Here is a 26,348-nt window from a genome sequence, read left to right on the forward strand (position 1 = left end):
TGCCAACATGGTCCCAGAGCAGATGATCCTCCCCTGATGTAGTGTCAGAAGGCCAATATAGTCTAATGCTATGTCACATGCCTGGGTCATTCACCCCCCCCCCCCTTCGTCTCGTCATGTGGGCATTTTATCATCTCACGTCATCACAAGGAGGGTGAAGGTGAATGCAGTATATATATATATATATATATATATATATATAGAGAGAGAGAGAGAGAGAGAGAGAGACCAGAGTCACAGGACTTGTTACAGCATATCATTATAATTTTTGTATTTTATTATTTGTTGTTGTTCATTTCTTACTGTGCCTAATTTATAAATTGAACTTTATCACAGGTATGTATAGGAAAAAAATGTAGTATATATAGGGTTTTGTACTATCTGCAATCTCAGGCATCTGCTGGGGTCTTGGAACATATCCCCCAGGGCTAAGGGCAGACAATTGTGTAAGGCATGTATCCATACAAGCAACTAGGAACAACGACAAGAGTGTGTACCTACTACAAATATAATATCTGACAGTAAATGCTTTATTTATTTATTTATTTATTTATTTATTTAAAGAATGGGAGTAGAGGGAGCAGCAGGAGAGGGAAAGAGAACTGTAAGCAGGCCCCATACCCAGCACAGAGTTCAACATGAGGTTCAAACTTACTACCCTGGGATCATGACCTGAGCTGAAGTCAAGAGTCAGATGCTTAACCAGCTGAGCCACCTAGGTGCCCCTGTCTTCATTTATTTTAAATTAGTTTTGGCAATCCTAAAATTTGTATGGAACCACAAAAGACCCTGAATAGCCAAAGCAATTTTGAAAAAGAAAAATAAAGCTGGAGGCACCATGATTCCAGACTTCAACCTCTAGTACAGAGCTGTAGTGATCAAAATTGTATCATACTGGTACAGAAACAGACACATAGATCAATGGAACAGAATAGAAACCCAGAAATAAACCTACAATTATATGGCCAATTAATCCTCAACAAAGCAGGAAAGAATATCCAATGGGATAAAGACAGTCTGTTCAACAAATGGTGCTGCAAAAAAGTGGACAGCCACATGCAAAACAGTCAAACTGGACCACTTTCTTACACTATGCACAAGAATAAATTCAAAATGGATTAAAGACCTAAAGCCTAAAAATCCTTGAAGAGAACTCAGCTAGTAATTTTTCTGACATTGACCATAGCAACTTTTTCTAGACATGTCTCCTGACAAAACAAAAGCAAAGATAAACTATTAGGATTACATCAAAATAAAAGGCTTCTGCACAGTGAAGGAAACAATCAACAAACTAAAAGGCAACCTACGAAATGGGAGAAGATATTTGCCAATGATACAACTGATTATAGGTTAGTATCCAAAATATATAAAGAACCGATACAACTCAACACCCAAGAATCAAATAATCCAGTTAAGAAATGAGAAGAAAGGAACAGACATTTGTCCATAGAAGACATTCAGATGGCCAACACACCCATGAAAAGATGCTCAATATCTCTCATCATCAGGGAGATGCAGATCAAAACCACAATAATATCACCTAATACCAGTCAGAATGGCTAAAATCAACAACACAGAAAACAAGTGTAGGGTAGGATGTGGAGAAAAAGGAACCCTCATGAAGTTAGTGGGAATGCAACCTAGTATGGCCTCTGTGGAAAACAGTATGGAGGTTCCTCAAAAAGTTAAAAATAGAACTACTCCATGGTCCAGTAATTGCACTACTGTGTATTTATCCCCCAATACAAAACTACTAACTCAAAGGGATACATGCACCCCTATGTTTGTTGCAGCATCTACAATAGCCAAGGTATGGAAGGAGCCCAAGTGTCCACTGATTGATGAATGGAGAAAGAAGATGTGGTATATACACAATGAAATATTACTCAGCCATCAAAAAGAACAAAAACTTACCATTTGCAATATCATGGATGGCTCTAGAGCGTATTGTGCTAAGTGAAATAAGTCAGAGAAAGACAAATACCATATGAGTTCACTCGTATGTGGAATGTAAGAAACAAAACAAATGGACAGGGTCGGGGGACAGGAGAGAGAGGCAAGAAACAGACTCTTTTTTTTTTTTTGAGAGAGAGAAAGCGAGCACACTGAGAGAGAGTGAAAGGGAAAAGCAGACTCCATGTTGAGCAAAAGATCCGACGTGGGGCTCAATTCCAGGACCCCAAGATCACGACCTGAGCTGAAGGCAGACACTTAACCGTCTGAGCCACTCAGGCACCTCAAGAAGCAGACTCTTAACTATAAAGAACAAATTGATGGTTACCAGAGGGGATGGGATAAGTGGGTGATGGTGTTAAAGATGGCACTGTTTGTGATGACCAATGGGTATTGTATGGAAGTGGTGTGTCACTGAATTCTACACCTGATACTAATACTACACTGTATGTTAACTAACTGGATTAAAAAAATAAGATGAGATTTGGGCTTATAGATTTCTATGTTTATAGCTAAATAGGGTAAGTGAGTAGAGTGAGGAATGAAGAAATTGCAGATAACATTTAGGAAACTAGCAGAAAGAGCTGAGGATTATTGAGTTAATTAAAAAATAGACAGTGATGCAATTATAAAATGCCTATTTGTGCAACAAATTGAGTTTAGCACTAAATCAGTACTTTTGGGGAAGAATGATCTAAATTACAGTGTGTGATTTTTTAAGCGTGTGTGTGCACGTGTGTTTGTGTGCATGTGTGTGCATCTTTGTGTACAGATATATAATTAATCAAGTGTCATGACTGCTTTATGTGAAAGCAGAGTAGCCTGTATTTTCAAAAATTATTATAAGATGACATATGCAAATGAAAAAAATATTTATACACATGGGTAAAATGACTATCATCTGTAATTAAAATTTTGTAAGGGAAAAAAGTCAATAATTTCTAATTAACTGCTAAACAAAGCAAAGCTTTTCTCATGTCCACCCCACAAGCAGAGATGGGAAGGGGAGCTTTAACTAGGACTCTGTCCCCTTTTCCTAAATATCCTTTGCTCCCCAATTCATGCCATAAGGTGCATGAATGACTCAAAGAATACAGTTTTCTTATACACATGTAGAATGTCAGATTCTGTCTCCATAGTCTCTGCCCAACCCCTGGCTACCTCTACTTCTGTGACCAGCAGGAGCTGCCCATCACTAGAGCCACACTGCACCTGTGTCAGCTGGAGTGGACCCCTCATGGCATCTCCACCCAGTGCTCAGGCTGGCCTTGCCATACAAAGGAATCTGCCATACAAAGGAATCTGTGGTTCAGTCTCCTTGTCTTCCAGATATATAGGATTTTAGGGTCATTTATTCATATGTTGCATTTAATGTTGTCCTACTCCTGAGGGCAGATAAATGTATTTTCTTAATTAAATATAATATTTAATGATGTCACAATTAGCCAAAATCCAGATTTTCTTTTGCACACACTAATAACTACATTGCTTGGACCAACTGCCTGAGCAATGAGGAAAGGCACTGGGAGAATCTGGCTTCATTCTGTTTGAGAGTGGAGCCTAAATGCACTTAGATTCTGGATCCCTACGCAGCTCTGGCACTTTCAAGTAGCCCCTCACCTAGGGCACAGACAAGGATGGCGAGGTTCAAGATGCACAGAGAGACAGCTCCTCGGCCTGTGAAGCTCAGATTGGGAGTCTGATAAAACCATAAATCAGCCTCTTCCTCCAGCACAGGACTGAGGTCACTTAGCTTCCCATGCTGAGGGATGTAATAATTAGGGGGAGAAAAGGGATCTCTTTATACAGTAAAGTGTAATTTTCTATCACTCATTATTCCAGATGAGAGTGCAGGCTAAAACAACAAATAAATGTAGGGAAGATCTAAATAAATGTGTAAGGGATACTTTCATAAATAATGATTACAGGAACATGCAACTGTTGAGTTTTAGCGATTTAAAGCTAACATGATGTGAGAACACCAGACTTTCCAATTACTAAATCTGAAGCCGTTACCATAAAGATGACCTCGAGCAACACACTAACATTTGTAATGATTGAACATTCTCAGTGCCTGCTGTGCACTAGGCCTTTGTCAGGACAACTCTAATTCTTCGGGCAGCTCTGCAGGGCAGAGATTATTACTGTCATATCACAGAGGAGGACACGGAGGCTTTGCCTGAGCCGCCAAGCTGCTGAGGGCAGGACTGGGGTAAGCGCGGGCGCAGCTGGCTCCCCTGACTCCACCACACCATGCCTGTCCTTTCCATATGGGGTATAGTGTGGGAAACTGTTTAGCCAAAGAAGTACACATAAAAGCTAAAAAATGGTTTAAAGGAATGGTAGAAACTGAGGTTATTTATTTCTGAAACTCTCACGTTTCGGTTACCTCATGGGGCCCAAGGAGACACTTCTTTATAACTTGCAGTACAAGGGGTATGAAAATCTTAAGCTTTATCCATTCCGTTATCTGAAGAGATTATTTAAGGAAGTATCACGAAATGGCAAAACAAAAGTTTTGAACTTATGATTTAACTAGAAAAAATCTCGCAGTACTCTGGCCGCCCGGTTGGAAAGCCAGTTTATGTTGAATGGGGTTTTTAGTAGCATCTCAAGCATTTGTAAAAAGCCTACAAATGAAGTGAGTCTCCAGGCTTCACTGCCTCCCTGACCCCAGTGAATCACTGGTGGGAACAGGCTATCTGGAGAATCAAGGATCTTGACCTACCTTTTCTTCAAAGAATTTTCTCCTCAACTTGGCATCTGTGGGAGGTACTGTTCTCCTCAGGTCTTGGTACCACTTTCTGACCACATGTCCCCTCCAGCAGGCTTGGATCCTAGAACACGGATGTTTGAAATGACTAACTCAGGATGGCCTTAGCAGGTACTTCACAAGAGAGCAAGGCCCCGGGGGAGGCAGTGGCCAAGGAGGGAGGCAAAATCCCTCCTTCCTTTAAAATGAGTCATCACGGCTGGCAGGCGAGGAGGGGGACCCTTGTCCTACCTTGTTGCACACTTTATTTTGAATAGCCGGGCTCCGTCATGAATCACTCTGGTTTGATACTGGTTCCTTCTACAGAGAGGGCAGGTTTTTTTATTTGTGAACTTTTCAAAAGCCTGGAGGCATGCCTGAAGAAAAACATTTCACTTAGAATTGAATAAGTAATTACTTATAAATAACACTTTCACTTCTAATGTAATTATAGTGTTCTTTTCTCTCATAATTATGAGACAGTCCAATTTAGATTTTAAAGGGAAGAAGTTTCATCAGATGTTAACACCTTCCTCATGAAACTTGTTCCAAAAATGAAAATTTACAAGAATATACATGCAGATACATCAAAAACTTCTGAAAACCACTCATGTCGAGGTAGATGATCCCAGCGTAGAAGGCTACCATGCAGTCAGTCATAGGAAGCAAGCTGTCACTCACTTTGATGCACATTACTCACAGCACTGTGTTATATAAACATTTGTGGTTCTTTTGTCACATAAAATTCATAATTTTCATAACAGGATGAATTGTACTATAGCCTAAAGTCATATTTCTAACTCTAAGTGATGATTATGGATAAAATAAGTGGTTCTTTTTAGGAGACTTTAAATGAGTAAGAGCTACGAGGGTGACACACTGCAACACTTTATGAGGGAGGGAGGCAGGATTCACTCACTCTGTGAAACACATGGGAACATGAAAGCAGCACCTGTGCATGAGAAGACAAAAAAATGTTTGAAGTTTAAATGAGTTTTGAAAAAGCAGCAGCATAAATGCATTTAATTAAATAGAAAAATTCTGAGTGCTTAAAAGGTAGGCTTGTCTTGTTTCTTTGAAAAATGAAAAAATGCAGATTAATAACCTTGATATTTCTAATATTTAGTATTTAAGTTGAGCGCAGCACAGGTATATAATTCAACAAGAAAAGCTAAGTTAACAACAATCTGAACATCAAACACACCATGTTTGCTAGGAAGCCATTAATGTTAGTGTACACTTACAACTTCTGATGTGGCTGCATCTCCTGGGTGGATCCAAGGAAGGATACAGGCTGGAGTGGGGGTGTGTGGGGACGAGGCAGGGCTTTGTTCAGCTGAGGGGCACTCCTGACTTGTTTAGCATCCAGTGTGTTAACTGTGACACACTTAAATTTAAAATGTCTCAGAAATAAGGAATCACCTTTTCTTCTTAAATGTAGGGGAAGTACACTCACAAGAAAATGTCACCTCTCTGGGACCCCGATTCCCCACCACATAGTGGGGATATTCTAAGGAGGAAGGGAGGTGCTTCTTCTGGAAGGAGAACCAGGGGATGACAGCAAGACACCAGCAGGAATGAGCTGTGCACGCACGGAGGGAGGTCGACGAGGGCTCCAAGCTCTCAGCCACTGGCTTATCTTCTCTGAAGTGTGTGGGACCAAGAGAAGAGAGGGCGGGAGAGACTCTGGGGATCACCCAAGTCTCGGACACGAGGGCCACCTGGTCTTGGTCATGCTCTCCCATTTTTAAAGTGACTGGCCCCCTCCCTGCCTTCACTCTACTCTTTTCTTTTTAAATAGGAAGAATGGAAGAAATATCGCAATAAATAGAACTTATAAAGTTGTAAAACCTTGACTTGAAACTTACTGCCCACAAGCCTAAACTGGAAAACTTCAGTCTATGGTCCTTTTTAATTTCACCATTTAATCTCATAGCAGCTTTTTGTATGCTCAGGTCCCCATTCTTTTTTTTTTTTTTTTTTTAGAAATTTTTATTTAAATTCTAGTTATGAATATACAGTGTATTGTTAGTTTCAGGTGTACAGCACAGCAAGTCATCACTTCCATATGTCACCCGGTGCTCAGCATGACAGGTGTCTCCTTCATCCCCATCCCTCTCACCTCGCTTCAGCAGCCCTCACTGGGTTCTCTGTCATTAAGAGTCTCTTCATGGTTTGTTTCCCACTGTTTCTGCTCTGTGAACGGTGCTGGTGCTATTTGGTAGGGATCACAGTAAATGTGCAGGTTGCTTTGGGTAGTGCGGACATTCACAGTGTTGGTTCTTCCAGTCCATGAGTATGCAATACTTTCCCATTTCTTTGTGCCCTCTTCAGTTCCCTTCATTTTTTTTTAATTTTTTTTTATTGATTTATAATAGTCACACACACAGAGAGAGAGAGGCAGAGACATAGGCAGAGGGAGAAGCAGGCTCCATGCACCGGAAGCCCGATGTGGGATTCGATCCCGGGTCTCCAGGATCGCACCCTGGGCCAAAGGCAGGCGCCAAACCGCTGCGCCACCCAGGGATCCCCTTCAGTTCCCTTCATAAGTGTTCTGTAGTTTTCAGAGTACAGATCTTTTACTTTTTTTGGTTAGGTTTATTCCTAGGTATCTCATGGTTTTTGGTGTAATTGTAAACGGGATCAATTTCTTGATTTCTGTTTCTGCTGCCTGTTATTGGTGTATAGGAATGCAACAGATTTCTGTACGTTGATTTCATATCCCGTGACTTTGCTGATTCATGTTTTATTAATTCTAGCAATTTTTTTGGTGGAGTCTTTAGGGTCTTCTACATAGAGTGTCGTGTCATCTGCAAATTATGAAAGTACGGCATCTTCCTTGCTGATTTGGATGCCTTTTAGTTCTTGTTCTTGTGGCCTGATTGCTGAGGCTAGGACTCTAGTACTATGTTAAATAGCAGTGGTGAGAGTGGACATCCTGTCTTGTTCCTGACCGTAGGGGAAAGCTCTCAGTTTTTTTCCCACTGAGCATGATATTAGTTGTGGGTTTTTTTGTATACAGCCTTTGTGATGTTGGGGTATGTTCTTTCTGTCCCAACTTTGTTGAGGGTTTTTATCAAGAATTGATGGTGTAGTTTGTCAAATGCTTTTTCTGCATCTATTGACAAGATCATATGGTTCTTTCTTATCCTTTCTTATATTAATGTGCTCGCACTGAATTATTTGTGTATATAGAACCAGCTCTGCAGCCCCGGAATAAATTCCAGTTGATTGTAGTGAAGAATCTTAATGTACCGTTGGATCTGATTTGCTAGTATCTTGTTGAGGATTTTTGCATCCATGTTCATCAGAGATATTGGCCTGTAATTCTTTTTAGGAGAATAGTCTTTGATTGTGGAATCAAGGTAATGCTGGTGTCATAGAATGAGTTTGGAAGTTTTTCTCCCATTTCTATTTTTTTGGAACAGTTTGAAAAGAATAGGTATTAATTCTTTAAATATCTAATAGAGAATCCCTGGGAAGCCATCTGGCCCTGGACTTTGGTTTGTTGAGAGATTTTTTATTATTGCTTCAATTTCTTTGCTGGTTATGGATCTGTTCAAATTTTCTATTTCTTCCTATTTCAGTTTTGGTAGTTTGTAGGTTTCTAGGGCTTTGTTAATTTCTTTCAGATCACCCAGTTTGTTGGCATATAATTTTTCATAATATTCTGTTATGATTATTTATAATTTCTCTGTTGTTGGTTGTGATCTCTCCTCTTTATTATTTTGTTTATTTGGGACCTTTCTCTTTTTTATAAGTTTGGCAGGGGGATTTACCAATTTCATTAATTCTTTTGAAAACCAACTCTTAGTTTTGTTGATCTACTATTTTTGTTTCTAAATCATTTATTTCTGCTCTAATCTTTATTTAATTTTCCTTCTTCTGCTGATTATAGGCTTTATTTGCTATTTCTTTTCTAGCTCCTTTAGGTGTAGAGTTAGATTGTGTATTTGAGATTTTCTTTTTTAACTTAAATTTTATTTAGTTAACATACAGTGCAATATTGGTTTCTGGAGTAGAATTCAGTGATTCATCACTTACATACAACACCCAGTGCTCATCACAAGTGCCTCCTTAATGCCCATCGCCCATCTATCTCATCCCCACCCCCCACCTCCCTCCATCAACCCTCAATTTGTTCTTTGTTAAGAGTCTTTTATGGTTTATTTCCCTCTCTCCCTTACTTAACCCTTCCCATATGTTCATCTGTTTTCTTTCTTAAATTCTACATATGAATGAGATCATGAGCTATTTGTCTTCCTCTGATTTATGTCACTTAGCATAATATACTCTAGCTCCATCCGCATTTTCCTGAATGGCAAGATCTCATTCTTTTTTGATAACTGAGTAATATTCTATTATGTGTGTGTGTACACAACATTTTTTAAAAAAGATTTTATTTATTCATAAGATACACACAGAGAGAGGCAGAGACATAGGCAGAGGGAGAAACAGGCTCCCTGCAGGGAGCCTGATGCAGGATTTGATCCCAGGACCCTGGGATCATGCCCTGAGCCGAAGGCAGACACAAGCATTGAGCCACCCAGGTGCCCCCACAACATTTACTTTATCCATTCATTAGTTGATGGACATTTGGTCTCTCTCCATAGTCTGGCTTTTGTTGATAATGCTGCTATAAACATTGGGGTGTACCCCTTCATATCTGTATTTTTGGGTAAATACCTAATAGTGCAATTGCTGGGTCATAGGGTAGTTCTATTTTTAACTTTTTTGAGGAACCTCCATACTATTTCCCAGAATTGCTGCACCATTTGGACTGCAGTCCGCATTCCCACCAACAGTGTAGGAGAGTTCCCCTTTAGTTTTTGTTTGAGAAACTCTTTGTCTCTCTTGTTCTGAATGAGAGCCTTGCTGGATAAAGTATTCTTGGCTGCATATTTTTCCCATTCAGCATGCTGAGTATTTCTTTCCACTTCTTTCTGGCCTGTCAAGTTTCTGTGGACAGATCTGCTGCAAACCTGATCTGTCCTCCCTTACAGGTTAAGGACTTTTCCCCCTTGTTGCTTTCAGGATTCTTTCCTTGTCTGTGTATTTTGTGAATTTGATTTTGATATGTGTTGGCAATGGCCGGCTTTTGTTGAACTTAATGGAAGTTCTCTGTGCTTCTTGGATTTTGATGTCTTTGTCCTTCCCCAGATTAGGGAAGCTTTCAGCTGTAATTTGCTCAAAGAAACTGTCTACTCATTTCTCTCTCCATCTTTTGGGATTCCTATGATACAAATGTTATTATGTTTTAATAAGCCACTGAGTTCCTTAAGTCTACCTTGGTGATTCATTACCTTTCTTTTTTTTCAGCTTCATTATTTTCTATAATTTTATCTTCTATATCACTGATTTGTTTCTCTGCTTCATCCATCCTCTTTTTATGGCATCCATTTGGGTTTGCATCTCAGTTATAGCATTTTAAATTTCAGCCTGACTAGATTTTAGTTGTGTTTTTTTTTTTTTTAATCTCTGCAGTAAGGGATTCTCTAGGGTCTTGTATGTTTTTCTCAAGCCCATTTAGTTCCTTATAAATGTTTTAAATTCTAGTTCAGACATCTTGCTTATATCTGTACTGATTAAATCCCTGGCTGTATTATCAACAATAGCCAAACAATTAAAGAGACCAAATGTCCATCAACTGATGAATGGATAAAGATGTGGTATATATATACAAAGGAATATTATTCAGCCATCAAAAAAATGAAGTCTTGCCATTTGCATGGTGTGGATGGAGTTAGAGTGTATTATGTTAAGTGAAAGAAGTCAGTCAGAGAAAGACAAATATCATATGCTTTCAGTGATAGGTGGAATTTAAGAAACAATACAGATGAACATATGGGAGGAAGGAGAAAAAAAGAGAAAGAGAAAGAAACCATAAGAAACTCTTAAAGGGACCACAGGGTGGTTCAGTGGTTGAGTGTCTCCCTTTAGCTTAGGGCGTGATTCTGGGGTCCCAGGATTGAGTCCCTCCCTGCAGGGAGCCTGCTTCTCTCTCTGCCTCTCTATGTCTTTCATGAATCAATAAAATATTTTTTAAAAAAAGAAACCTAGAGAACTGAGGGTTGATGGAGGGATATGAGTGGCGGATGGGCTAAATTGGTGATAGGCATTAAGGAGGGCATTTGTCATGTTAAGCACTGGGTGTTGTATGTAAGTGATGAATCAATGAATTCTACTCCTGAAATCAATATTTCACTGTATGTTCACTAACTAGAATTTAAATAAAAATTTGAAGAAAAAAAATCACTGGCCATTAGTTCTACTTCTAGTTCTTTCTTTTGCAGTGGACTCCTCTGTCTTAACATTTTGTGCAGTAAAAAAAGAAAAAAAAAAAAACACAACTAGATCCTGGGTGTGTTTTGGCCTCCTTGTTAAATGAAGCTAGATCTAAAAACAAAACAAAACAAAAACTATATATAAAATGCATATATGTAAATAAAAATTTAAAAGAAGGAATTAAAAAATAAGAAAAATAAAAAGGAAGCTAGATCTTATTTCCTTTAGAGCTTAATTAAGCTTTGCAGCATCCTATGAGTGTAGACTCGTGCTGGCCTTCAGCGGGAGGGGCCTGTTGGGCTCCTTACAGGTGGACAAGCTGGGCAGACACAGACACGAGGGACCTGGACCCGAAGGGGGCCAGACGGGCCAGGGGGCGGGGCTTGGTGTACGCAGCGCTGGCCTCCACTAGGTGGCGCGATCTTGCTCCCTGAAGACTCCGCACTGAGGGGCGGGATGAACATCGGGCGCCCTGCTCTCTGGCCCTGGAGCTGCAAGGTCATGCGCCCCACTCTTCAGTGAGCAGTCACCCCTCTTGTGTTCCCAGCTTCCATCAGATCCCCGCCTTCACCCTGCCTGTGTCTGAGCTGTTTTATCCCGGGTGTCCCTGGGTAAGAACTCCACGAATTTCAGGGGTGCCTCTGGTGTGGACCCTCGCTGTACCTCGCGGGGAGCATCTCGCTGTGCTCTTGCTGTGTGGCTGGCCAGTGCCAGGAAGCACGGCACGCTGCACGCGGTCCAGGTTATGGCAAGGTCCCGGCTCCTACGCCCGGAAGCTGACGCACGTGGATGCCACCCGTTCTCCTTGCAGCCCGGGGGGCCTCCGCGCACCCTGGCCACTCCTGCGTCCATCGGCTCCTGCCCGCGGAGCGCGGAAGCCAGGCATGACCCTGGGGGTGGCGGACTGCTACACCTTCGGATCTTGCACTTCGGGGTGTGCGCCACCCTGTAGTCTCCGTCAGCAGGGCTCCTTCCTCCCGCAGTACCCACGGTTGCGTTGCCCTCAGATCTACTCTCTGCACCTCCTACCTGTGTCCTCTCAGTCCTCAGATTGGTTTCTTGGGTGTTTAGGAAGCTTTGGGAATTATCTGTGCCCGAGGAACAAGTCCCCCTACTCTCCCGCCATCTTAACTCCTCTCTCATGCTTGATAGAATAATCTTTAAGTGTTTTGTCAACAGATATTTGATGATCTGTACTGAATAACACTGCACTTCTAGATATTTAAAATATTATACTTTTAACTGTCCATAAAAGTTTGTTATCAGCAAACATTCTCTGAGATAAAAATAAATGATTAGGTGGTGGTAAATACACTAAAAATGCCCTAGACGTTGGGATTAGACTCCGGCCGACCTTGAGCACACGTCCTGCGTGGCCCTGCTGTGGACCACTTATTTCCTCATCTGTTATATATGGGTACAATGCCTCCCTCAGTGATGCACAAGAATTACTGAAGTCCTCTGAAATCATTAAACGCTGAGGAAATGCCAAATTTGTTTATAGTGAAGGAAAAAAGCTAAATATGAGAACAATTGACCAAAAATGCAAAATAAAAATAAGTGTTTGGATCTATAACCAAACAAAGATAAGAATTTAGTGAGAAATTTATAAAAAACAGAACGGAAGAAATGGTGATGGGATGCATTCAGATCTCCCTGCTGCCCTGCTTAGGATAGTCAATGTAAGTTTTCATTCTTCATACAACAGTCACACTAAATATTTATAGCATAATAAAAAAGAGGTTGCTGGGGTCAGAAAGACTCCTTGTGGTTCTATTAACTCTTGCTACACTAAAATACTACATTATCCTACATGATAATTCTGTGGTTCAAAGGCTAAAATTTTCCCAAAATACCCAGCTTTAAGATTAGGTCTTGATAGAGATCTGGAATACAGTAAGTATGCTTAAAATAACTTGTGAATTCAAATTAGTGAAGAACAAACGTTCTATGACTATGAACTAACTTGTTAATGATGAAACTCATTAAAACAAATTAACTTTGAGAGTTAAGTGCCAAGGTAGTGAGTAAAGCTTGAGGTTCCCAGGCTACGAATTTAGGCCTGCTTTGACTCTTTTTGCTGGATTTTTCCAGCAAACCTTCAAGTGCCTGCTCTGAAGGAAGCACAATGTTGCACACATGGGGAACCGTTGTAGTGTGGCCGCTAGCTTAAAACACAATGCAAAGTTCTAGCAGTGGAAGCATCCCTGACTGCCAGGAGATTCCAATAGATTAGGCAGACATAGTATGTACAGAAAACCTATGATGCAGATTGATTGCATATTATCTATAACATCATCAACCTTACTGTGGTCAAATTTCATGAATAAAGATTATTAATAAAACATTTTACTTAAAGATTCTTACACAAATTCTTTGGAGATATTCAAGCCTAGTCTTTTTTCTTTTATGATTTCAATTCATAAATCAGCTTAAAATTCCAATTTGCTCTCATTCTTCCTGCATTGGGCTCCTCCTAGCAGAGTGTCCAGTCATTCCTCAGCTCTTTCCAGCCAGTAGAATGGGAGCATTCCTTTTGTATGAGTTTTGTACTTGAGTCTATCATTCAGTAAATAAAACTGTTTAATGAGGGTGTTTAGCCTTCTCTCTCTCTCTCTCTCTCTCTCTCTCTATCTCTCTCTCTCTCTCTCTCTCTCACACACACACACACACACACACTCTCTCTCTCTCTCTTTAATTAATGGAAAAGAAAATGTAAAAGTGTTTGAGGTCATGTAGGCGGAAGAAACTAGAAACATGAAGCCTAGGATCTTAGGCTCCAGCTCAGCCTAGTATGGGGGTTTGCTTATCTGATCTTCAGGCTGCAAACCTGGGGGCGGAGTTCAAATTCCTCTTTGCATATGGGGCATGGCTGCATAGAGTCCCCCTGCAGGATGGATCTCTGTTTCACTTTTTCCCATTCATCTGAGGATAGTAGCGGTGGTGGAGGTTCAAACAGGCCCAGCTTCTGTGCTAAAGTTAAAACAATATAAAATAGAAGTTGCAATATATTCAGAATGTAGCACTCATCTATTGTTTAAACATTATTCTGTAAAAAAATTTGAAAGCAAAACATACTGCACACTTCTGCCATCTATGGAAAACTTCGTCCATGGTGCATAGAAATCAATGGTAATGATACCTTCCATTCGTGTTTTATGCTCTTATTTAGGAAGAATTCCCTACCCCTATTTCATGTTCATAGTATTCTCTACAGTAGGTAGGACTGCTATCCAATCTTCAGGAAGAGAATTTGAAGAATACTAGGTTTTCACACGTATTGGCCAAAGCATCTCACTTGTCACCCAATTTATCTTTCAGCCTTCAGTGTTGTCTTCTTCCAGCCTTTTTTTTTTTTTTTTTGCACCACCAGTGACCTTCACAGAATGAGTATCAATCAAGTTCTTCCCTTGCTAAAAATTCTTACGACATAATTATTGTCAGGATCGATTCCTCACCTCAGTAATATTTGAGAGCCCACCACGTGTCCCCTCTGGATCAAGAAAGGAGCGCACATTCCAGTGGGAGCTGCTGCAGCTGGAGAGCAGTGCTGGCGGGGGAGCCCTGGTGTCATGTCCCCCCCCACCCAACAAATGAAGGAATGGGTAAAGCACCACCCTGTGGGCTCTCTTCAGATAGAAAGTGAAGTGTTACATCTACAAAACAAGAACAGGAAGCTGTACCAGGAATAATCAGAGTACAAAAAAGAACTCTTAAAAATAAAAAATCTTTTGTAGAAATGTGAAAGTCAACCCAAAGACTGGAAGAGGAAGGTTGAGGTAATCTCAAAGGAAGTAGAGGAGATAAAGCAGGAGACAGAAGATAAGAAGATTAAAGGACCAGTCTAGGAGGTCTGACATCTGAAAGACAGACATCCCATAGAGAAAACAAAATTGAGAGTAAAGATCTTCAAATAGTCTAAATTATTTTTCCAGAAGAGGACACGAGATTCTAGTTTGAGAGGCCCCAGGAAAGCCCAGAATGAAGGATTCACACCAAATCCTGCCCTATGATACTTCACAGCTGTAGACACAAAAAGCAGATCTCAGAGTCTGTGTGGGAGAGGAGAGAGAGAGAGAGAGAGAGAGAGAGAGAGAGAGAGAGAGAGAGAGAAAGGAGAAAGAACAAGTGTCAAAAAGGGTCACGAACATAACTCTGGGAAATGAACAAGGGATAATGGAAGGAGACGTGGGTGGGGGGTTGGGGTGACTGGGTGATGGGCACTGAGGGGGGCACTTGGCGGGATGAGCACTGGGTGTTATGCTATATGTTGGCAAATTGAACTCCAATAAAAAAATTTAAAAAACATAACAAAAACAAAAAGGGTCAGGAGTCAGAATTACATTAGACTTACCTCCAGCAACACAGACATGAGAAGGCAAGTCTTTTAAAATTCTGAGAAAGACTCCCATATTGAAATTCTTTATTAGCTATCAATGGACTGTGAGAGAATAAAGGGATCCTTGTGTTTATAAGCTTGAACACTAGTCTCTTAGGTGCTCTTTCCAGGAAGCTGCTGGAGGAGCAGCTTCATCCCAATGAGGGTATAAACTGAGAAAGAGAAGCCATGCGATCAGGGAGAGAGGATCTGGTGCAAGAGAACCAAAGGGAATCAGCCTGCAGGGTGATGCTGAGAAGACATCCCAGGCTGATGGCTCTGTACCAGCCCCACAGAGCAACTGGTCCAGATGAAGCAGAGTGATGGAAGGTTCTAGAAGGAATGTCTCCACAAAGATAAAATCAAAAGATCACCCACTGTATTTTAATGTAAGGAAAGACTATACTTTTGGGGAATGAATTTTGAGTCTTTTCCTGCCAGTTTTAAGACATATTACAAAACTTCGCAAAAGCAAAAGGTAGTGTTGCTGGTCAACAAAGAAAGGCTAGATAATGGTTTGAGGGAAGAATCTAATGTAAATTTTTATATCAATTGATTTTGCCAGTACTGTACGCAAAGTAAACTGTGACGAGGTTGAAATGTGAAAGGTAAAACACCTAAAGATAAAGAAAATGTGGGAAAATCTTTGTGATCTCAGAATGGGTAAGGATTTCTTAAATCACCCAAGCATAAACAATAAAGAGAAACTGATGGATTTAACAGTAATCAGAATGAAGATTTCACTCAATAGAAAATAACAGAAAATTAAAAGACGGTGCCAGAGTGAGATCTTCTCATCAACAAGGGGTTAATATGTAGAGTACATAAGGAACTCCAGAAAATCAGCAAGAAAAGACCAGAGTGCAATTTGAATAGTATGGAAAATAATGAAGAGCATATGGTTCAACACTTATTGGTGACCAATATACAGAATAGTCAAAAAAATTTTTTTCATAAAGAACTCCTGGAAGATAGCTCATTTATTCTCCTTTTTAACCTGACTTATTTTCCAAATTGGGAAGCCCTTCCTGATGTCTAATGTAAACCTTCCCTCCTAAAATGACTTGATCATCTCCCACAAATTATATATATATATATACGCACAAGATATTCACTACATGGCTGTATAATAACACTCCATGCCTCTGCCTGTTCTTGAGCTATTGCCATTTCCTAGAACACCACCAGCACTGTCTGCGGGTCCTTGGGAAGTAATGAGTGCCCGCTGGCCTTTCCGTACCAGCAGGTTCCCCGCAGGCTTCCAGCGCCGCCTCCATCCATCACACTTGCTCGAGGGCACATCACCCCCAGACAAACCTATTTTCCATACCCAGCATCATTTAAAAATCTTTCCTATTTCTAAATTTACAGTTTAAAATAATTTGAGACTTGCAAAAGGTTGTGAAACCCAGGATAAAAAATCTTCATGTGCCTTTTACCCAGTTTCCCCAGATGTTAATATTTTACATAGCCTCAGTGATCAAATGAGGAAATTAATGTTGATTCAACACTGCCAATTAATCTGTATTCCTTACTCGATTTCGTTCTCATCTCAAGTTCTTTTTCTGGATCCAGATTACACACTGCACTCAGTGGTCATGTCCCCTTCGCCTCTCATATCTAGGACGGTTTCTCAGTCTTAATTTGTTTTTCTTGACTTGACACTTTTTGAAGAGTACTGGTCAGGAACCATGTAGAACATCTGTCAGTTTAGGTGGGTCTGGTGTTTCCTCTTAAATTCAGATGTGCATTTTGGCAAGATTTACACAGAGGGGATGCTGCATGGGATCGGGGGCATGTTGGCGTGTATCTCTTTGGTGATGGCACTTGCATCACTTGGTCAGGGTGCTGCCAGCACAATGTCACCAAGATGAGGCTGCAGCATGTTCCTCTGTGGTGGGTGGGCACACCGTGAAGCTGTGTCCACATTCTGTGTCTCAGCACCGTTCCCCAGGGTCTCAGCATCCAGTGATGCCTATTCTTACTGTGCTGTCGCCCGCATGGTGATTTTTCTATTTCTGGCCCCTGTCTATATATTTATGAGTTGTCATTCTACTGCAAGAAAGAGCTTTTTCTTTTCCATTATTGACTGATTTGTACCAGTGTGGATTAGTGAATATTGATTGTATTCTACTACTTTTATTTATTCTATATAGTACTTTTTTTTCTTGCTTATATTGTCTCCATCAGCATTTTAAAACTGTAGTACATACATTCTTTCTGAAAGATTATAAATTAGAATAGTTTATGTTCCAGAAAAATTCGTATTAATCTCAATTAGACTCCTTAGTTCTAATAAGCCAAAATATAAATGACAAGACTAACTTACCTAAAGTTAATGGTGGTGGTTTTGGATCAAGAACATACTCTTTTTCTGGATCTTCCACTTTGGGGTCTTGTAGAGTTGTTTTAAGTCCAGTATCTATTATTGCTTTTGTATTTCCTTTTAGAGATTTGGATCTGCTCTCTCTCTTTTGTGCCTTTGTCTTAGAATGATCTGCTGTTGAAAGATTTCGAAGTTGAAGATCATGTAAAATGTGATCTTGTAAAGCAACTGCAGTGACTGCTAAGTTACCTCGTTTAGATGAATGACCCTAAAAAGTAGGGGGGAAAAAGCCTTATATTTAGAACATTACATAATATCATCTGGAAGAAAACAGGCTTTAATACTTAATTTGGGGGGGGGGCATACTAGACCAAATCTAATAGTGAAGAATGCTTGGCCCACGTTACCTAACTGCAGGAAAGCCCAGTCTCATCATTTATGTTGGTGACAGAGTAATATCTTTTCATTTAATTACTAAGGTCTTAAATATAATATGAATTCATTATGACCTATAAAAGCTGTGAATGCCTGACTACATTCTGTTTCACTATAATTAGACTCTAGGCAAATCTTGCTTCTGTAATATGAACGGAATCTTGCATTTAAGTACATGCTTTTTTGATGGAAACCTACACAGAATAAAACTGCTGGCACCTATGACATGCTTGCGGTTGGTACTATGGCAGATAGTTCCTCATGGGAGCGAGGTTTGTAACTATATTCTTATATATTCAAACATCTGAATTAAAATATATTCATGAGTAAAATTTTTTTTAAAGATTTTATTTATTCATGAGAGACACACAGAGAGAGGCAGAGACACGCACAGAGGGAGAAGCAGGTTCCCTGTGGGGAGCTCAGGATCACGCTCTGAGCAGAAGGCAGATGCTTGATCACTGAGCCACCCAGGTGTCCCTAAAACAGTACTTTAAAACAGGATTCTGTACCTTATTTTTTGACATGCTGAGTCAGAAAAACTTGCTGCTTGGCGATATCAAGTTATATCATCATATCACATTCCTTTAATTCTTCCACTGTAAAAACATGATCAACAGAAAGCCAAAGTTGGTGTGTACGTAAACATCTCTTACAAAGTCTATGGGAAGATAGGTTTGAGCGTCTGGTTGATATGCGAGTACCTATGCGAGCACAGCATTAGGCTATGCACTGTGATTCTGCTGGGATTCCAGCCAGTCATGACTGAGCCCTGGCCTCCAATCTCCAGCTGGAGGGAGCATATGAATATGAATGAGAACAGTCCACTGCCCAGTACAATACTGTACATAAGTACAACAAAATTTCAGACTGAAAAGATCAAAGAATAGTAAGTGAAATACCCCTTTTTTTTCCCCAAGATTTTATTTGAGTGAGCGAGAACATGCAGAGAGAGAGAGGAAGCAGGAGACGCCCCCAACCGAGCAAGAAGTTCCATCCCAGGACCCTGGGATCATGACTAAGCTGAAGGCAGACACTTCACCTACTGAGCCACCCAGGTGCCCCAGTAAGTGAAATGCCTTCTAAAGAGAGAACATTTAAACTGAGATTTTCAGGACAGACACACTGAACACACACAGTGTTGTGAGCACACTACACTACAGTACAAGGGGAGCAAAGGCACTCAGGGACTGGGCAGGTGGTTATAATTTAGGAGCGAAAGGGAACAATGAATATACTGGATGCAAGGGGAGCAAGGCTGCCTTCAGCCTGTCCCCATCGCAGAGCTGCGGAGTATGGGGAGCACACCTGGCCTCCCATCTGGGTCTAGTTGTCTGCTATTCCAGGTACCTCACCTTAAACAGGTAAAGTAACACACAGCTTACAAGGTTACCTTTAGGATTATGTGAGCCCCCCCCCCCTTTATAAAGTATCTGAATTGGACCCTTTCATGCAGAAGGTACTCTGTAAATGGATATTTTGCTCCAATTCCCTGTGAAACTGGTGGGAGAATCTGAATTGGTCTTTTTAGTTTTTTAGGCAAGGGTGTAGTTTCTGAAGGGCCCAAAATATACAGAATGGGGAGAAACAGTAAGTGATTAAGGTAATGTAGGAATGGGCCTAATTTTAAGGCTTGAAAGGAATGAATCCAAACTATGCATCTAAGGACCAACACCTGCTACACCTCAGTTCGCAGCGTAGCAGCGAGGACCGTGGAAACAGCTGTGAGGTCTCCAGGGCTGGACAGCTGCTAAGACGTCCGGGAACCAGGTGGTGGTGCGGCCTGCACGCTCCGGCTCCCCTTTGGTGCTGGTCTCAGGACACACGACAGAGCTTCTGTGCAGTGCTTCCTCAGGTCAGGTCATCAGGCAATGTGGACCACAGCAGCGGGTGGTTGGGGTGGTGTGGACCGCAGCAGCGGGTCGTGGGGCGGTGTGGACCACAGCAGCGGGAGAAGGCATGCAGTGCGGTGGATGCCTCCCAGAACCTTGTCGGCGCGGAGCCTACACCGCACTGATCCCCGCAGCTGCAGGTGTGGACAGGTGCCTGTGCTGGGAGCCCCCTCCGTGTCCGGGTTACAACTGCAGGGAGGTCTGCCCGTCTCCATCCCGCGGTCCCTGCATCTCAGGACCCGGAGCCCCTCGGGTCAGGGGAGGCCCACACCCGGAGGGCAGGAAGAGCCAGAGTCGGCGGGAGCACTCATCCTCGGTTCCGTCCACCGGACAGGCCCTGCCCGGCGGCCGCCTGCTAACGCAGAGCCGTGCGGACCCGGGACAGCGGGACACGCCGCGCGAGCGGGCACTGCGGCCCGGCCCCCGGTCGCTGGGCCCCCCTACCTGCGGGCTCCGCTCCCCCTCGGTGACGGGCGGCGTCGCCCTCCCCGCAGCGGTCACGAGGGCGCTGAGTGCGGGGAACCGGGACCTGGGCTGCCCCGCAGGCTCCCCGCCGCGCCTCCCGCCCGCCACGACCTCCAGCGCCGCGCCGCTCGCCGTTGCCCAGCAACCCGGCGCGCATGCTCAACGGTCCCGCCCCGCGCACCGCGCCGAGCGCGAGGGCCCGCGGCGACCCAGCCGCACTGCGCATGCTCGCCGGCTCTGTCCTGCGCACACGGCCGGCCGGTCCGCGGCCCGCTCGGCTTCCGGCCCCGCCCCGCGCAGGCCGCAGTGCGCAGGCTCGCGGAGGGCGCCGCGGGGCTCGGCGGGCTTCCCGCGGCCTGGCGGGTTCTCAGCCGCGTTTGCCCAAGAGTCTCTACCCTGCGTCCAGTGACGTGGGTGTCGGTTCTGGATACGCCGATGACCTGTGCGTTCTTGCCGTCTCCCCGTGGCTTGGGAAGCTGTCGGGGCGCCGCCGTGCGGGTGCGGTGTCTAACGGGGCGGTCAGAACTCGGGGGTGACCCGGGGCCCCCGACCCGCTGCGCCAGCCCCCAGCACGCTGCAGCCCCAGAACTCGGGGTGACCGGGGGTCCCCACCAGGCCTCCCCCCGACCCGCTGCGCCAGCCCCCAGCACGCCTGCAGCCCCAGAACTCGGGGTGACCGGGGGTCCCCACCCGGCCTCCCCCCGACCCGCTGCGCCAGCCCCCAGCACGCCTGCAGCCCCAGAACTCGGGGTGACCGGGGGTCCCCACCAGGCCTCCCCCCGACCCGCTGCGCCAGCCCCCAGCACGCCTGCAGCCCCAGAACTCGGGGGTGACCCGGGGCCCCGACCCGCTGCGCCAGCCCCCAGCACGCTGCAGCCCCAGAACTCGGGGTGACCGGGGGTCCCCGCCCGCCCTCCCCCCGACCCGCTGCGCCAGCCCCCAGCACGCTGCAGCCCCAGAACTCGGGGGTGACCCGGGGCCCCCGACCCGCTGCGCCAGCCCCCAGCACGCTGCAGCCCCAGAACTCGGGGTGACCGGGGGTCCCCGCCCGGCCTCCCCCCGACCCGCTGCGCCAGCCCCCAGCACGCCTGCAGCCCCAGAACTCGGGGTGACCGGGGGTCCCCACCCGGCCTCCCCCCGACCCGCTGCGCCAGCCCCCTGCACCTCTCAACTTTCTGTCCACAGATCATTTAGACTCTTGGTCCTGGGCTGGAAACTCGCCCAGCTCACTTGGTTCCCCTTTTCTCGAGGACACCATTCAGGTGCCCAGAACCATTGTGTCATATGTTGTGTCTGATCTTTTACTTGTTGGAGGTAAGAGCTTAAATCTGGTCCTTAAACCCCCATCATGGCCAGAAGCAGAAATGAGTAGAAGTTCATCTTTTTTTTTTTTTTTTAATGACAGTGACTCAGTTGTGTTATTTAAACTCATGATTGGACTTTTATTGAAATAAAGTTCAGCTGAAAGTATGAAAAAAAATACACAATGTGAATAGTATTCTGCCCCCCCCCCCGTTTTTTACTTCTCTGAAAACGGATCTAAAGAGGTTACCAAGTTGATTAGAAATTGGTCATTGATCATGAAAAGACCTAAAAGAAAATGTTTGTCATGACTTTGGAATAAATAGTATTCTGTGAAACAAGATGATCTGAAGTTCCACTTCAGATAATTCTGTTTTTTTTTTTTTTTTTTTAGTGGAATTAAGTTTTCTAAGCTGGCCACTCCTGTTTGGAAGTTTTTAAAATAGACTAAAGCTAACATTTTTTGATAAGCCAAATTAAATTCATAATTAAGTTAATTTTAAGTGATTTAATCTTCCACGTAGTTTGAACTTTTCCAACAGATACTGTAATTTTGATAAATGTTTTGGTGGTGTTGGATCTAGAACATTAGGTAGGGGTCTCTCTGCAGTCCTGAGAGTTTTTCATTCATGACTGTTAGGACTGGGAGGGAAAGCTTTAGGTTTAGGTAGAGTAGACCTGAGTTCAAATCTAGACTGACTTTATAGGTGTCTGAATTTGGCAAGTTACTTCATTTTCTGAAACTCAGGGTCTCTTATACATACAGGGGGCATTTGCTACCACTCCTCTCAGTATCTGCCAGCACTTCAGCACTAGCCCTGGGGATTCATTGGTCCTGGGGTGGAACATATGCCTGAGCTAGTCGGAAAATCGGTGTCCTGGCCACAGTGACGTAGCTGGGATGGGCATATGACTGAGCTAGGCCAGTCGGGTTGACTCAGTATTTTTGTGGGAGCTACTGGAAAACTTTTTTAAAAATTTTATTTATTCATGAGTGACACACACATGCAGAGGGAGAGAGAGGCAGGCTCCATGCAGGAAACCCAATGTGGGACTTGATCCCAGGACTCCAGGATCATGTCCTGAGCCTAAGGCAGGCGGTCAACCGCTGAGCCACCCAGGAATCCCTGGAAAATTCTTTTAATTCTTCCTACTGATGTAGAAATAAGAGAAGACATGAAACTGCAGCTGTGCCAGCTCTCCAGTCATCACAAGGTGGGAGCTGGTGCTGTGGGGCCCTCCCGTGAGCCTTACAAGAGGGTTACACAGGAAACCAAGCAGAATGGGCCAGAGTCCAAGCCTGAGCGACATAGCTGGAGCCTGGAGCCAGCCCTACTCAGTGTTGTTACTTACCGGAGTGAACAGATTTCCTTTATGCTTCAGCCAGTTTGGGTCTGGTTTTCTCTGTTCCTTGTAACAGGAATGAGGTGAATGATATAAATGGGTGTAGTTATCCGTCTATGCCTGTGGTTAGATTGAAAAACGTCCTACGTGTACAAAGGCCTTAGGACAGTGCCTACCACTCTTCATTACCATTTTAAGGAATCCTTGAACTCTGTTAAGTTCTAGGAAAAATCCCCATTCAACATTTTCCCTCTCCCTCCCTGTGTTCAAAATCTCACAGCAGTTTTACTACCTGCATGGTTTCTACCAAAAAAAAATTGATGTTCTCTACACATAATTATTTGTCTTCAGGCTTTCATTTGGAAATTTAACCTTATAATTATTGCTTTGTAATTCTTGACAAAAGCATAGCTGACATGGCTGATATTTGAAGAGCATGCGGTGGGGAGCACTTTCCTTGTCCTCCTCCAGGCAAGCATGTTCTGTTCTTGGTCTCACTCCCAAAAGGTTCTCTCAGTGGTTTATATTTTCATGTTATGGCATTAGCTTTTTTGTTGGTCTAAAGATGGGCCCAAGATCCTGTACATAGGGCAAGTGTGCTTGCATCTTCTAGAAATCTTGTGGAGTACCTTCTCAGTGGTGCTGTTCAGCACGCTTTGCAAGAGCACTCATGTGACTCATTTATTTTGGAGTTTCAGCACATGAATTGAATCTCCCGGGAATGGTCTGAAGAGAAAGGGCTGACAAAGATGAGAGACAGGTAGGGGTGTATGTGGATGACCAGGAGTGTTTGTTGCTCTGCTCGGTCACAAAGGGTAGGGTGTGAGTGTGCCAGGAGTAAACAAGCCGTGCACCTGGGCCCTGCCAGGCCTACACAGGAAGCCATCGTGTGTGGTACCACATTAAAGAGATGCATGAATCAACATTTTGGTGAGAAAGATGAGGATGCTGTGTGTCTCCAGGAGGGGGTTCAAGGCTGGGAATTTGGTTTCAAGGCCTGGCTATTTGAGTGGGAAACATTGATATGGAGGGGAATCTTACACTGTATCTTGTCTGTGCAGGAGGCAATGCAGAGAAAGTGTCCACACTAGAAAGGCAGCTGGTTTGCTGGTTGGGGATGAGGTTTTCGCAGCACGACCCTAGAGACAAGTCACGGATAGCAATGTTGGGAATGTCTGGATCTTTAGTACATCCTACCCACAGGGTCTGTGTTTGCTCATCTGCAGAGTCTCCACTAGACACCTAAGTGGGTCAGAATGGTTCTACTGGTTCAGTGTCTTCCTCCTCTCCTATTTAATATCTCAGGGCTCTCCCACTTCTCTTTTTTAATCCATAAAATAACTCTTAATCCTGTCAGTTCATATTCCCTTCCTGCCTCTCCTAACACAGTCCTTGATGCTGGAAATAAATATAAGGAGCAGACGTCAGTGGCGCAGAGTCCTTCTCCTTCCTTAATATAGCTTTCAAGCTTAATCCTCACTGAAATCAAGTTTCCTTCAACTTATTCCTCTTAATCTTTTGTATTGCCTTTAATTTTCTGCTAACACTTCTAGATTTATTACTGATAACTATTCTTAAACATCCTTCCACCCTAGTACTTCTTTTTTTTTTCCTCAAATAACTCAAAGTTCTTTTCTGTATTTTGTGACACATGAGGTTCAGCAGTTTTGGGGGGAGTCTGCTGTCTCTTCTCGTCCCACAGCAGTGGTCACTGTAGAGACTTAGGTACACTGGTAGGAGTTTTTTTCTTTCCTAGAGATCATACTAGATTTTGTTTCATTTTAAATAAAGAAATGAAAAAGAGCTTAGGACAAATTGTTTTAACTCCTCTGGCAAAATGCAGACAAATGTGGGTTTTTGTTTCTGTTTTTGTTTTTGATCTGTGACAAGAGGTAAGATGATTACATCATTCTTGTTCACATTATAATAGTGGTAAAGTAACTGATGAAAATATCGTGCAGTGGAGAAATGGGGGGGAATCATCTTATTTCAGTTCTTTGTCTATAAAGTCATGGGTATAACAAAAGAGCTCTGTTAAAAACTTGTTTTCTGTATAGAAAATGGACCAAATTAATTCTTTGTTTTTGAATCCAATATATTTAGAAGCAGTTTATCAGTTTGGTAAAGAACAGTGTCCTATTAATGATCTAAAAACTGACATGATAAAGATATTCACGCTAAAAATGCTGTGATCACCATGTACCATTTTAAAAAATCTTGTCAAAAGCAATTAGTACATATTCATTGTATCAAAGGAGTTTGATTGGGTAATGTGAACCCATCTCAGGCATTTGTGATTTTTCTGCCCTAACTGAAAGTTTTGAGAAATGTGTAAAAGCATTACAAATACCAGCTTACTAGTACAGCCTCTACAGTAACCTGAGAAATCAGAGCATGCTGGTACTATAGCACGGTTTCTGTAAACTTGAATTGGTTTGTGCTGTGATATGTTTAATACAGAGGAGGCTGTTTTCTGATTAAATCAAGGTAATATTTTTTAATAAACAGTTTTTATTTCAAAACATTTACTGAAAAATTAAGCAGACAGAGAGAGTTCCCATTCCCATACCAAGACCAGATAAATCTACAAGAATATTTCAAACCAATATCCTCATGAACATAGGTCCAAATTCCTTAGTAAAATATTGCAAATAGAATTCAACAATGTATAAAACGAATTATTTACTATGACCAATTGGGACTTACCCCAGATGGACAAGACCTATTCAACATTCAGAAATTAATTAATGTAACTCATAATATCGACAGGCTAAAGAAGAAAGTTCACGTGATCATATCAATAGATGAAGTATTAGATGAATAGAAAAAGTACTTGAGAAAATTTGGTACTCATTCTCAATTGAAAAAAACCCAAACCTCTCAGGATATAAGAAATAGAGTGAAACTCCTTCAACTTACAAAGAACACTGCAAAACACTACAGCTCACATCAGGGTTTTTTTTTTTTTTTTTTCAGTATAATTTCTGCCAACTACTTTATTTATTTTTTTTAAAATAATAAATTTATTTTTTATTGGTGTTCAATTTACCAACATACAGAATAACACCCAGTCCTCATCCCGTCGAGTGCCCCCCTCAGTGCCCATCACGCATTCACCCCCACCCCCCGCCCTCCTCCCCTTCCATCACCCCTAGTTCGTTTCCCAGAGTTAGGAGTCTTTATGTTCTGTCTCCCTTTCTGATATTTCCCACACAT

At 42.8% G+C, this 26,348-nt stretch overlaps 1 protein-coding gene across 4 annotated transcripts in view; it reads right to left on the reverse strand.

Moving 5' to 3' along the window:
* The window catches only part of RNF32 (ring finger protein 32), a 49,480-nt gene extending 28,883 nt beyond the window's left edge, over nt 1–20,597 (reverse strand). Inside the window, exons 1-8 of one of the 4 annotated variants that reach the window (XM_041753540.1) lie at nt 19,814–19,948; nt 18,642–18,728; nt 17,944–17,962; nt 17,698–17,868; nt 13,821–13,963; nt 5,625–5,657; nt 4,958–5,082; nt 4,682–4,790 (exon numbers count right to left, since the gene is read on the reverse strand). In XM_041753540.1, the coding sequence (XP_041609474.1) occupies nt 4,682–4,790; nt 4,958–5,082; nt 5,625–5,657; nt 13,821–13,963; nt 17,698–17,868; nt 17,944–17,962; nt 18,642–18,656 (615 nt within the window). In that variant the 5' untranslated portion in view covers nt 18,657–18,728; nt 19,814–19,948. Of the gene's footprint in view, nt 1–4,681; nt 4,791–4,957; nt 5,083–5,624; nt 5,658–13,820; nt 13,964–17,697; nt 17,963–18,641; nt 18,729–19,804; nt 19,949–20,465 lie in introns of those variants that run through there. The other 3 variants (XM_041753537.1, XM_041753538.1, XM_041753539.1) reach the window with 3 other exon arrangements.
* Nucleotides 20,598–26,348: the final 5,751 nt, after the last annotated feature.

This window comes from Vulpes lagopus, chromosome 4 (assembly GCF_018345385.1).
Source record: "Vulpes lagopus strain Blue_001 chromosome 4, ASM1834538v1, whole genome shotgun sequence".
Taxonomy (NCBI): domain Eukaryota; kingdom Metazoa; phylum Chordata; class Mammalia; order Carnivora; family Canidae; genus Vulpes; species Vulpes lagopus.